This window comes from Nothobranchius furzeri, chromosome 1 (assembly GCF_043380555.1).
Source record: "Nothobranchius furzeri strain GRZ-AD chromosome 1, NfurGRZ-RIMD1, whole genome shotgun sequence".
NCBI classification, from domain to species: domain Eukaryota; kingdom Metazoa; phylum Chordata; class Actinopteri; order Cyprinodontiformes; family Nothobranchiidae; genus Nothobranchius; species Nothobranchius furzeri.
The window spans coordinates 42,567,345-42,581,580 of NC_091741.1; the positions used below are offsets into that span (position 1 = coordinate 42,567,345).

Below are 14,236 nucleotides of genomic sequence, written 5' to 3' on the forward strand. Positions count from 1 at the left end.
GTCGGGGTTGAGGGATGAGGGGCTCTGAAGGTCGGTGATAAGGGGCTTCCACGGGCTCCGTGCAGGGACTGATAGTCCAACACAAAGCTGCACTCTACGCGGTTATCTTCCAGACAAGACACACAAACAAACAAGGGCCAAATCTTTTCTTACACTCAATTTATTTCACACAGGAATATTTCGTCAGTTTCTCTGCATAAAGTCTGAATTTATTCCAATTTTGACAACTTTTTTGCGCGATTTGAAGCACAGTCACTTGCATCGTACTCGCTCTCTTGCACAGCTGACATCTCACAAACGTTCCAGCTTTCAGCCTCCTGCAGAAGCGTGAGAAAATGATACGTGTATTTAAAAAAAACACATTGTAGCTATTTTAAGCCTCTAATATGTGTCATCTCTTTTGCATTTTTCTCTCATTGTTGTATTTTAAACCATTCTTCGTAGTCATTATCGGTAAAACGCAGCAGTCTGTGTTCTTGCATCTGAAAGCTTGACTCCTAGGCATTCGTTTTCTAAAAATAAATATAAATACTCTTCACAAGTCAGTCAGAGTGTGCTTTTAAGCAGATCAATATATTTAATGTTAGGAAAACAAAGTAACTGAAGGATAAATTCAAAGAGCGAAAAAACACCAACATTCTTGTGACGGAACGTATATTTTTGGGTTTAATTTGTGAGAAACCTTCTGATTAAATTCTTGTTTTTTGCTCTTTATTTCCACTTCCTCTTTATCTTCTCTTCCCATTAGCTTTTATTATTTAAGCTCACACAGCTTTTTTAGATTTCACGCAAGCAGAATTAGGGCAATTAAATTTGGTTCCAAATTGTGTTCTAGTTGATTCAAAAATTCTCATTTTATGACCAAATGTGGAATCACTTTAATCAATATTCTGATTCTTATAAAAACTTCTCAAAGTGTGATTATAATTTTAAACAGTCCTGCTGCAAATATCTGCATTTTGTTTCCAGAACTGTAGTGCGTGTGTGTGTGTGTGTGTGTGTGTGTGTGTGTGTTATGTTTATGTTTATGTTATGTTTATTCATTTGGCAGATGCTTTTATCCAAAGTGACTTACAATTTATAACCTATAGGGCATGTTGTGATCTGTGGGGATAACCGGAGTACCCAGAGTAAACCCATGCATGCATGGGGAGAACACGCAACTCCACGCAGAAAGGCCGCAGCCGAGTTTCGAACCTGCGACCTTCGTGCTGCGAGGCAATAGTGCTAACCACTGCGCCACCATGCAGCCCGTGTGTGTGTGTGTTCTCACTCAGCTATGGTGTAACAAGTTGTTTTTTTAGTTTGTTTGCCGATCGACTAAGCCAGTGTGCACATTACACCTAAAATAATTCCATTTTACCTGTTCGATGTAAGAGTCTGCCAGCAGGTTGTAGTTTGGCTTGTGTATGAAGCACCAACGTCCTGTGAACCCTTGGGTGTTTCTCAATGCCAAGGAACCTTGCCTTGATGTCTTGGCCCCGCCCCGGTTGCCTAGGAGAAACGTCATCAGGAGCCGCCAAGACGTGTTCCAATGTGGTTTGTATTATTTCCATCCAGTATTGCATATATGTTTCACCAAGATCTCCCATTGATGATGGTAGAGTCTGACCGCTGCACAAAGCCTTCTCCAGCACATCCCAAAGATTCACTCTAGGGTTAAGGTCTGGACTCTGAACCACCCTTTCACTATCTGAGCCTGATGAATCCTGGCATTGTCATCTTGGAATATGCCCGTGCCGTCAGTGAAGATGGAATAACCTGTTCATTCAGGTAGTCAGCTGACCATTCTTGGAGCACATCCTGTTGCTGAACCTAGACCTGACCAACTGCAGCAAGCCCAGATCATAGCACTGCCCCCACAGGCTTGTACAGCAGGCACTAGGCATGATGGGTGCATCACTTCATCTGCCTCTCTTCTTACCCCGAGGCACCATCGCTCTGGAACAGGGTCCATCTGGACTCAAACCAGGTTTTAATAAAGCGTTGGACAGTTCTTAACCCAGTTTAATCGTTTTTACAATCTCCTTAGATGTTTTCTCTGCTTGATGCCAGTGATCTGACCCTTCTCTAACAGACTAGCATCTATTCCACGACCACCAGATGTGTCTTTCCACATAGTTGTTTAAGAAACGAGAAGCAGCTCATTGCACCAGTCGGGTTAAATAACTTGTTGCAGCTGAATGATAATCACCCATGCAGTAATTATCCAATAGGTGGCTCTCGCCCATTTGCTTAGTCAGATCCAGATGGTGACTTATTTTTTGGGCCGAGCTGTGCATTTACTTAAACAGGCTGGTTTGCCAGGCTAGGGATAACTCTCATCTACTAACACATGAAATTACAGCTCATTATCTGTAAAATTGACTGAGCTGTAACCATTTATGTCTTTGCCAAGGCTGATTAGCTGTGGTGGCCATCTTGAATTGGGTTGATGCCAAAAGTTGTAGACGTTTATCTGGTGATTACTTGCTTAGACTTTCACTAGAGCAAAAGTAAATATTACAAACTACTTTTCATTCCTTTAGGTACATATATTCTAAGTGTTTCCTGACCCTTCGTTATTAGTCATACATGTACGGGTACACCTTTCTGAAGCTAGACATAATCCAAAGGGTAACATTAATGAGCTACATGCACGTTGAGTCCTTTCAGAAGTGTTCTTCCCCAGCGTGCGCTCAGCCTGCCCTCCCTTCTGCCGTCGTTAATTCCAGCATAAGGAGGCAGATTAATTCATGAGGTTTTCCAGCAGGTGGAAGACGGAGAAAGGTTAACACAACAGGAATGAATCAGTCCGCCATTGTTTCATCACACTCCACTTTTTGAGGCTGCGATGATTCGACTGCCACTCCGAACGTGTCCTTTTGTCTTAATCAGAATGGATTTATTTTCATCCCACGGTCCGAGCTAAGACACTGTGGCGTGTCACTATGCTGCATATGTCTGAATGTGATAAAGTGTATTTAATGAAGCCTCTAGCAGATGGCGCTGTTGTGTGCATTGTAGTCATGTATTATAACCTAAAATCCATTTCTGTTCAATGCCAGAGTAAAATTTTGTTTAAATTCCCATTTTTTTCTTTCTTTTTTTATCCCTCCATCATGTTTTCGTCTTACAATACAGAATCCCAAAAGAGAAACATTCACCTTGGATGCGAACTTCAAGATAGCCTCAAATGCCGGTGTTAACACACACAAAAACCCTTCTCACTTAAACTCTTGGCTGCTTTGAAGTTTTCCTGCGTTAGAATGACCTATTAGATCAAAATGGCCTCAACTAATGATTACTTTCATTTGATCTTCTTGAATCATCGTCTTCTTGCCTGAAATGACATTTTATATCATCATCTCCATCTGCTAAAGTTCAGTTCACTATTAAATAAGACCAAAGCTTTTTTTTAAAAGCTGGAATAAGATGTTGTTTAGCAATGTTTTTTACTTTTGTGCCAAGTGTTCGATTAATTTGGATTCTGAAAGTATTTAAAATACATATCATGTAGAATCAAGCTTGGTATTGAACTAGATGTTCCTGTTCTTGTTTGCTTTTTCAACAAGTTGAGTTTGAGTTTAGGAATTTGGACTCCATGTTTTTTTTTGTTTAGCTGTTGCTTGTTCTAATTAGACTACTGAAGAGGCGACGTTCACTATTACTGAGTGTTTTGTCTGTAGGTGGCAACGCTGAGATGAAGTACACTCAAATCACAAATCTTAATGTAGTTTATTTATTGGTGGAAATACTGGAAATTACAATTGTAGATATTGTTTTTGTGTTTGCTTGAGCTAAATAAATCAATTTAATTGGTTAATTTAGCGCCTTATGATTTTATAGTGAGGAAATATACTTGATCACTTGTGCATGTTTTTAATCTTGACCTGCAGCCCAAGGTAAAAAAAGTTTTTTTAAATAGAAAAGAGAACAAACGCAAAAGATTTACACAAAAAGAGGTCAAGCTTAAAAACTAGATTATAAAATCATTTAAAAAAATGCACATAAGAGTCCAAACTTAAAGCTGCAGTGGCAAATTTGGAAAACAAATTAGCTTAAAAGTAACATTTTTTCATGCTTATTAACAACATTCTAATATAGCTAAAAATATGTTGTGGAGATAAAAAAATATATGTATATACGGGGAAAAAAAGAGGTTCTCTCTCAATTGTGTAAAAACCGCCACCAAAAACACGTTTCGGACAAAAAGCAGCTATTAGAGCATCCGGTTGTCGGTTTCGCCTTTTTGCCACACTTCCCTGGGTCTTCCACTCACTACGCACTTGTGTATTTAGCCGCTGGTTCTCCGATCAGTAATATCAGAGAAGGAGATACAGCCGGCTGCTACCACAACAACTTTACAACAAACTACCAGAGTCCCAAAAAAAAAAAACCCAAAAAACCACCATTTAAAGTCACGGACAACAAAAGGATGTTTGGACCTAGAAAACGGCAACTGGTGTTTAGTGCTATCTCGTTTCGTCTGGCATCACAGATTTCCGGTTCGTCCTAATTCAAGATGGCCACTGCAGTGTATTGGCATTGGGGTTAGATTTGACCAGAGCAGATATGCCGCAACCATTTATTAGCATACAGTATACCCCAATACATTTAGGTGTTCAATAACACCGTGGATGACCAGGTTGTAGAGACTGGTCTGACTTTGGGAATTGATATAATTGGCAAATAAGAGCTGAAATAAGTGTCTAAAGTTCCCATAAACACTCACCCAAAGCCTTCCTCAGTGGCGTGCCCAGATCTTTTAAAATGGGGTGGCCCAGGTAGTGCACTTCTTTGTGCATGGGTGGCACCAATGGTTATGCTTCTTTTTTTACCCCAAGCTTTTTGTGAACAAGTCTATTTAATGGGAATTCTGATTCCAATGGTGGCATGTGCTACCCCAGGCCACCCCCTGGACACGCCCCTGGCCTTCCTGGAGCTGTAGCTGCAGAGTGGGCCAGCCCTATTAAGTTCATATATTACTTTAGGCAATATAGTAGAAGATGATATAGTTAAAAATCATGTTTTAAAGACAATTAACTGCTTTGAAATGCGACATCTCTAATTGTGTCGTCGTTTGTGTCATAACTGAAAGATTTGGGCTCGTTTGGTTTTGTTGGTAGGAATCCACGTTTCCTACATTTGAGCTACAGCCAGTTTTACGAGTGGCACAATCGGTCTTCGTGATGAAAGCAGTTTGGAATTGACTTCCTGATGTAAACAAAAGCATTTTTTCCCCTCTAAGATATGAGCTGTCAGAGCAGTCATCTAGATTTACTGAAACTGCTCACCTGAACAGAGGAGTGACCCATCCATCTGATGCTGTTTTTCCTCCTTTTCTTCTCCGCAGTTCCTTTTATTGTTATTAAGCTGCCCACAGCTCTCCCATCATCCATTCATCCGTCCATCCCTGTAACTGTGCCACTGCCTTTTGAAAGAGTGCCTATACATATATTATTCATCTGATTGACTCTCTCTAATCGCCTCACAAGTGGAAGAAATTAATCATTCTGCAAATCCAGTCACTTGCATTCTGTTCAGGGAGTTTTGGTGCTGTAGATTTAGGAGCATTGCGTTGGTCAGTGGAGCCAGTAAGAAAGGCGCAAGCGAAGAAGAAAAAGACTGAAAGCAAGCAGAGGCCACCCTGTTCACAGCCAAGTAAAAAAAAATCAATGAGGCTGGATATTCAACACTAGTCTGTGGTTTTTATGGTGGCCCATAAAAATCCTATTGAAAAAGTATATATTGCATGAGATGATTTCTCTGAGGGTGAAATTGGATTAAGCCTAGTGTAAAACGGAGAGTCTGGCCTTTTTCTACCGGCCTCCTCGACCGCCCACCCCCCTCCAACCATTAAACTCTATAGGAAGAGAAACCTAATTACATGGCTGGAAGTGGCCATAGTGAGCACTATTAAAAGGATCCAATTAAAGATTGTGTGGCGCTGGCAGCAGCTTTCTGGTGAGGGATTATTTGTGGAGGTGGATTTTGATCTGTCAAACGGACAGAGTTGGCCAAGGAATGGTGGATCATGGCAGTTTGGGGGGGGGGGTGTTTACGTAAAATGGAACTAAATTTAATGGACACTTGTGACAGAAATCCAGAAGGAATGATGGGAGGGCGCTATTTGATTTCAAATTCTCTAAAAGTCAGGTTTTTCTGTAACTCCACCGCTTCTGCAGACGCATACATTCAGCTTGTGCTTTCTGCTTCACATTCCAGTTGACAAGCATAAAATATGCTGGATTAATGGAGGACAAAGAACATGTTTTGTTTTTGTTTACAAACGCTGCTCAAAGATTCAAGAACGGGGGAAGGTAAACACAATTATTACTAAACAGCCTGAATTACAGTAACGTGTCACAACAGCAAGGAAGATGTCAAGGATACGTTTGCTGGCATGCGGCGTTCATTTCAAAACTTTTATTAACTGAAGAACGGGAAGTCCAAAGGAGACCGGACGATGCTGAATGAGTTCTAGAGTAGAAACGGAAAACTAAGGAGCGTAGAGGCCAGGGAGATGATGGGTGAGCTTTTTAGAGATTAGGGAGGGAAAAGGACATCAGGGTCCATTCCTCATCTATTTACTGGCACATGACCAAGCCAGTGGTCATTTAGTAAAATGTTGGCAACATAAATGTGTGAAATAAACTAAAATATCCCAAGATTCCTTGTTGTTTGATGCAAGAGGTAGCCTTTTTAACCCTTAAAGTTCCACACCAAAAATAAAATCATTTTGTATTTTTATTTATTTAGAGGAAAATGTCCACATTATTATATAATTAGTTATTAATTATTCATTTTACAAATAAATTCTACTAGTGTTAAAAAAGAAGTAGTGACTGAATGAACTCTTAAGCGTTAAACCTGACCGGTTTATAAATGATGCCGACTAGGGGTTGTGTCGACTAGTCGACTTCACTGCTCTGTAGTGACTTTTTATGCCTTTCATCGACTAGTCGCTGTCGTGATAATGACCGACAAGATGCAGTCCTCGGAAAAGACGGCAGGTGACGAGGCCCTGCGCGTTGGGAGGCGACGCCCTGTGCCAGAGTGTCGGTATCTGACGCCCGCGGTAAAACGGACATTTGACCAAATTGTGACCTTTACCCTCTTGCAATTTAAACTCCCCCTCACTCCATCCTAACCTTAACCAGCTTGCACATGCAAAGCTCTGGTCTTGACGCGCTCCAGACATCTGCGTCCTGAGCACGGCCACAGTGACATCATCAAATTAGGTGTCACCACCTCAAAAACAAATTTAACACGCGATGGTTCATGTCGGCTCATTTCCTTTCTGTCTTTTATTTGTGTCTGATGCGTTTTGCTGCTGTGGAGCGGAGCGCATCACCTGTTTTGTCCTTCGGCAACGCACCTCACCGGTGCGGCCGGCGAGCACTCCTCTGTTTTTGCGGTCGGTAGATCTTTTAGAACTGCAGTTCAAAGGTAACTCATAAGGTGAATATATATGAACCCAGGTAGCAGTTTTTCTTTAGGATTGAGAGGAGATGCAGGAAGATAATAACAGACAGGACAGAAAAATAGTCAAATACAAACAAGTTAGTTTTTGTACCTGCTGGTTGCAACAAACAGACACCATTGAAGTTAATCAGAAGTGAGGAACAGAAAATGAAATAATTTTTTTTCTTTTATTTCATTCACAATGTATAAAATAAACACAAACAAATACAGCATACATTAACATATTGAAAAAAAACATTTGAATGAAAAGGAGCAGATAGAAGAAAAAATCTTATAATTTCTGCCCCTTTTTACGAAATTAAATTATCTGTCAAACAAACACAATATAACCTCAGTCACTTTCTAATATTTTCATGTCTAATCTTTGATATTATAATTCACCTTTTCGTAATTACTATCCATTAGATTTTATACATTTTTTAAATATAGCTAGTGAAGTTGATTCTTTAAATTCCCTGTTAATGGCATTCCACAATCTTACACCATTTACAGAAATGTTACATTCCTTCACTTTGGTTCTGAATCTAGGTTTCTCAAAGACATCAGTTCCTTTTAACATGTACCCACTTACTCGCTTATGAAACATTTTCTGAATATTAGTTGGTAGATTACTCATATTCGCTCTGTACATTATTTGCAATATTTTCCACTCTACCAAGTCAGGAAATTTCACTATTTTGTATCTAATGAATAATTGATTAGTGTGATCTCTATAGTTACTGTTGTTAATGATTCTCAATGCTCTTTTTTGCTAAATGAACAATGGTTGTGTAAAAGTTTTGCAAGTGGCTCCCCAAATTTCTAAACAATAAAATAAATATGGTTCAATCAGTGAGCGATACAATGTTAATAACCCCGACAAATTTAGTAGAAACTTGACTCTATATAATACACCTATGGCTCTAATGTTTAGAGCAGCAGGAACTCCGAGAGGCTGTAGGCGCATCAGTGAGTTTGCGGCCGCTGTGCAGGGGAGGGGGGAGAAAGCTGAAGCAAGATGCAGAAACAACCGTTGTTAAAAGAAATGTGTGTTAACTTTGAAAATGTGGGTGCACTTTTAAGTGTCAAAAACTCCAGCAAACACCCCCCCCCCCCCCCCCCCCCCCCCCGATGTGTATGACGTCATCAACGGTTAGTCGAAGTCGACTCGATTTTCATTACTTGACGGTCGACTTTAAAAAAAATGAAGTCATGCAGCCCCTAATGCCATCTCACCGATGCAAGAATTGCAAGAAGAACGGAGACATAGAAACATGGGTCAGGAAACAGAAAATCATTGATGGCAAAAGTTACATTAGATGATGCGTCTTTTTAAATGTTGATTTTAAACGTGTGTGTACCGTGAACTTCAGCTAAAAGGTTAACTAACTTTTTTATATGGTTTTTATCGACCCAGCATAAGAAGAAATGCCCGAGGCCCAGCTGCTGAACCCTGCTGTCAGTTTTCATCTGAGTTTTTGATCAGATATCCAAGACCACCTGTTTGGTTCAGATTCAACCGTATCACTCCTCCATTTGGCTTTTTTACTTCTCCATCAGACAGCTGTGGGAGCTGCTTTATCACAACATCATGAAAGCTCTACTCAGTTGTATTTTTTTACACACCTTAAGATTAAGAAGAAAGAGGAAGCAACAAAGGCTCCTCTGTAAGTTTCCTGCACTTAAGGTTTGCAAACATCACTAAAACATTCATTACCAAATATAGTTTAGTGTCAGAGAACAGTTGGATTCTTTAAAGGCCAAATGCTCTCTACATGCCTGCAGTGGTCTCTACTGGAAATGAATGTCTCGGGTGTCATGAACGGAACTAGAAGGACCCGTGATGGCACCAAACACAGTAAAGCACTTTTAAAGTCTTTGTTAGCAAAAAGCTAATGTGCGGTGTTACCCGAATAGGGCGAGGCTGGAGACAGTCGGTGAACAGGCGTGGGTGAAAACCAGATAGAAACTAAGCAGGTGCAGGGAGCAGGCTGGAGACGTGGTAGTAGACAGGCGAGGGTTGTGGTGGCAGGCAGAGTTCTTGGTGAAGGTCAGGTGTGGAAATGAGGTCTAGGGACTGTGAACAGGCAGGAAGGAAGGCTGGAAGATTTACTGGCAATAGTGTTCAATAATCTGGCAGAGTGCTGGGGGTTGACTGAGGAATATATAGCTGGTGAGGCAGGTGTGTGGCATGAGCTTGATGAGGGGACCAGGTGTGCTGCATGAAGGCTGATGAGGTGAATGATGGTGCATGGAGGTCAGGGCATGGCAGGATCATGACACCGGGAGTCTATTTCTGTGGGAAAAGAGCTCTTATGCTCTTGTTTCAGGAAATACACGAGTCACAGCCGAGTTGAGCTGAAGATTTGAACTCTTATTTTCTGATATGTGGACATCTAGCCTCTGATTGGCTAACAGCAATGGGAATCTACCGCTGAATTTGCTTTGCAAAGTTGATATTTTATCTCCACAAGTAACACAAGCCTGAAGGAGTTCTGCTGTTTTGTGGAGTTTCTATTGCTAACAGTTAGCTTTTACTAGCCAAGATGTGCTCTGCTCTCTCGTGCACACTAAACCAACAAAAGCCTTCCATCGCGCGCCAAGATGGTTTTTTTAATGCAAGCATTTCCCTGTCTATTTTTTATTGGTGGCTATTAGGGTTGGGCGATGGGACACATTATTCAAAAGCCAGCCTGAACAAGTGAGTTTTCAGCTGCTTTTTAAAGGAGACCACTGAGTCCACTGACCTCAGGCTCGGGGGGGGGGGGGAGAGCTCCAGAGTCTGGGGGCCACAGCAGCAAATGATCTGTCATCTTTGGTCTTTAGCCTGGTGCTGCACAACCAGTAGGCTTTGATCACTGGACCTCAGGGACCTGCTGGGGGTGTAGGGACTAAGAAGATCACCAATGTAAGATGGTGCTTGTCCATGTAAGGCCCTATAGACCAGAACCAGGATCTTGAAATGAACCCTGAAGTTGACTGGCAGCCAGTGAAGCTGGAGGAGAAGCGGGGTGATGTGGGTGTGTTTGGAGGACTTGGTCAGAAGCCGAGCACAGGCATTCTGAACCACCTGTAGACAGTTCAGGGAGGTTCTGCTCAGACACTTGAAAAGAGAGTTGCAGTAGTCTAAGCGTGAGGAGATGGTGTGGAGAACTGTCTCAAGTTCAGAGTGGGACAGAATGGGACTCAGCTTAGGAATGTTCCTGAGATGGAAGAAGGAAGAGCGAACAAGAGAACTGACATGAGAATCCAGGGTAAGAGCTGATTCCTGATGGAGGATTTGGTATGAGAAGCAAGCTGACCAAGAGAGTCTCTGACTTTGGGAACCAGCTTGTCTGGGGCACAGATGAGGATCTCAGTCTGATCTTCATTCAGCTGAAGAAAGCTCCCAGCCATCCAGGTTTTGATAGAGTCTAAGCAGGTGTGTAACAGCTGCAGCTTAGACATCTCATGGGGCTTAAAGGAGATGTACAGTTGGATGTCATCTGCATAAAGATGGTAGGCGATTCCTTTGAAGGAGCTCAGGATGTGCTGAAGAGGAAGCAGATAGAGGAGGAAGAGCAGATGCCCCAGCACAGAACCTTGTGGGACACCATGGGCAAGAGAGGTGGTGGAGGACCTAAACTTGGAGAAGGCCACAGAAAACACGAGTTGCATTCAAGTGCATCAGCAACATCAACACAAGCACCCAAACGTTTCCCAAACGCAAAGTAGAAGAAGAAACAAAAGAAAAGAAAGTCAGGACCTCACAACAAATTCAGTGTCTGAAAAGAAAAACTCTTTTTTTCCTTTCAATCATAAGGGGCTCCGTATGAATCTGTCAGGAGAAAAGTGAAGCATCTTCTGATTTCCACTGCTGCTTCGCTGCTCTCTGTAGATCAAACCGTAAAGCCCAACTATACATCTCACATTCCCTCTCTGAGCCGCTGCAGCATCATGAAACGGGAGCAGAGACGATGGCACTGTGAGATAGCTCACCCTCTGGGATTAAAAGACCAACATGCCTACATATGAAATGATTACCGCCATGTGGAGCGCCGTGATTATCCCAGCCACCGTGACCCAGCAGGCCTGCCGGTTCAGATCCTTCGCCCCGTCCAAAAGAGGTGACACACAAATTAGCTCTTGTGACGCGGCACCTGTTGACACCAGAGAGGGATGAAACGTGGTTTGGTGGGATGCTTGTTTTTAGTGCTGCTGCTGCCCTGAGCCCTCTGGGTAAGCAGTCATGACGGGTGTTGGATATGAATAAAGGCTTGGCGGGCCGTCCCGACAGATTGTGTCATTGTTTGTCGCTGAAATGTGTTGGAGCCAGCGTGGCCCTGGCGGAAGGGGATTAGGCTGACACAGCAGCACATTCACATCTCAGATTGCTACACACACACACACACACACACACACACACACACACACACACTGAAATGCACACCTCAGGGCCACAAATGAATAACATCAGCTTTCCATTAATCTGTGCATATCTCCTCCTTTAGCCTCTTCAACCTGTGTGTGTGTGTGTGTGTGTGTGTGCGCGCGCGTGTGCGCGTGTGTGTGTGTGTGTGTGTGTGTGTGTGTGTGTGTGTGTGTGTGTGCTGCAGAGTTACACAGTGCTTTTTGTGTTTTGTAATATTTTGGGTGGATTTGTTTGGATTAAAGTTGGACAGTGTGAACACTCTCTCGGCTGCTGCCTGTTGGGGATCTCTGAGTGTTTTTACAGCCTTCATCCACATTTCAACGCCCCCCCCACCCCCACCCCACCCCCCGCCTCCCCGCAAACAAGACGGCTTTGATCCCCTGGAAGATGTGATCTGGAACAAGAGCAAAGATGAGAGAAGAAGTAAAAGAAGCCTGAGTTTCCATAAAGGGATTTATGTTTGTTTTTACCAAAGATGGTGCGAGAGGGAGGGGTGAACAACAATCAAGGAACTTGCTCTGATTCGATCCTCAGCAATAACTGATTTCCCGATGATGCCCTTTGGTTCGGGTAGGTTGTTTTTACACATCTGGTGATCGTCAGCATCACAGAACCTGTTGCAGATTGAAACTGGAGGTTCTGCATCATGTCTGGTCTGTTTATTGGATTTACGAGCTGTGTGGTGTATCAAACCTGAAACCAGTGCATGATATCATGGTTTTACTCAAATAACGAGCAATCCTATCAGAGTCGAAGTTGGGAAAACTGAGGCTTTACAGGAAACTAGACATTGGGATGTCAAGGTGTCTTAGAATAAAACGATTATTTTTGTGTAGGAAAACATTTAAACGTTAAACTCAAATAAAGAAAGTTGGATGCTTATTGAACACCTTTTCAACGTTATGCAAACTTTAAATTACAAATAAATTCAGTCTTCAGACGTCCTTAAAGGAAAACACTTGATCCTCTCAAGAAGAATCAACAGGGATCTTTCAACATTCAAGCTGCTGCAAAGTAAACTGCTTGAATTTACCTTAAAGCATCTTTTCTGTACTTGAGATTTAGTTATTTTAACAAGTTTCTCAAGCTCTATTTCAGAACAAGTTTTACGTTGAAACTGCATCTTTACATGTAAACGATTCCTATTATTTAGCTGCATTTGAAGCATTTTCAACCCTTCTAACCACATTTTACTGGGCATTACTTCATCTTCCCATACCTAGCATTTCTTTTTTAGATGCTTCTGAGATTGAAATAACCAAATTTTAGGCTGGTTGCTTTTTATTGTTTCACAGAGTTGCAAAATCTGTTTATTTTCCCCTGCCTACAGCTTCTGGGGAGTATTTTTCAAGAAGCACACTTAAATGTTTCACATTCAGGAGTGGTTTACAGTGACGACATGCATTTTTCCTGGTGATACGGGGCGGTACGTACCTAAATCGTTTAAAGTAAGCTAGTATTCGTGTGTTGGAGTAAGACCTTACCAACGGATGGCCTTTAGAATCAGAATCAGAATAGGTTTATTGCCATTGTCAGTGAACAAACAATTCACAAACTAGGAACTTGCTTCAGTACTAATGTGCTACATATAACATGAATAATAAAATTAAAAATATAATAAATAAATAAAAACTAGAATAAAACTTTCAGCTATAAAAAATGGCAGGTAATTGTAACATGGCCGATGACGTGACTTTGTGTCGAGTACAGAAGACCAGCATGGTTGCATGTTTATAATCTGTTCACAAGTCTAATGGCAGATGGAAAGAAGCTGTTCTTATGGCGGGAGGTTCTGGTCCGGATGGACTGTAACCTCCTGCCTGAGGGAAGCGGCTCAAAAAGTCTGTGACTCGGGTGCGAAGGGTCAGCTGCTATCTGACCTGCACTCCCTCGAGTTCTGGAGACGTACAGGTCCTGGAGAGATGGAAGGCTTAGGGTCAAAAATCCCTGGGAGCGCAACCTCCAGCAAAATAACAAGCACATCAGACTCTCTTTCATCGCTGGCAACGAGTGCAGAGGTAAAACAACGCTTACGAATGGTGAAAGTTTTGTAACGGTAAATGCAATTGTCCTCACAGGCTCCTGTAAAGGAAACATGGCGTCTACGATGGTGTCGCCCTGAGACTTAGACCTGCTCCCATGCATTTCAGACCCGATTTTTATGGTTATAATTAGGGCTGGTCGATATGGCCTAAAAGCATTATCACGATATATTGAGGATTTCTCCTTGATAACGATAAAAGGACGATAACTACAGGTATGCGCAGAAATAAAGGTTGTCCACTAGATGGGGCTGTCACGTGTATTACGTTGAGTCACATTTTGGCGTGACTCAAGGTGGTACAGCTTCTTAAAGGGACATGAACGTTGCCAACCTAC

General features: G+C 42.1%; 1 protein-coding gene across 10 annotated transcripts in view; it reads left to right on the top strand.

Moving 5' to 3' along the window:
- The window catches only part of magi2a (membrane associated guanylate kinase, WW and PDZ domain containing 2a), a 376,696-nt gene that overhangs the window by 219,704 nt on the left and 142,756 nt on the right, over window positions 1-14,236 (top strand). The window contains exon 1 of one of the 10 annotated variants that reach the window (XM_070548097.1): window positions 12,027-12,427. The exons of the other annotated variants lie outside the window; for them this stretch is intronic. Coding sequence (XP_070404198.1) covers window positions 12,409-12,427 — 19 coding nt within the window. The 5' untranslated portion in view covers window positions 12,027-12,408. Of the gene's footprint in view, window positions 1-12,026; window positions 12,428-14,236 lie in introns of those variants that run through there. 10 annotated transcript variants of the gene reach the window in all.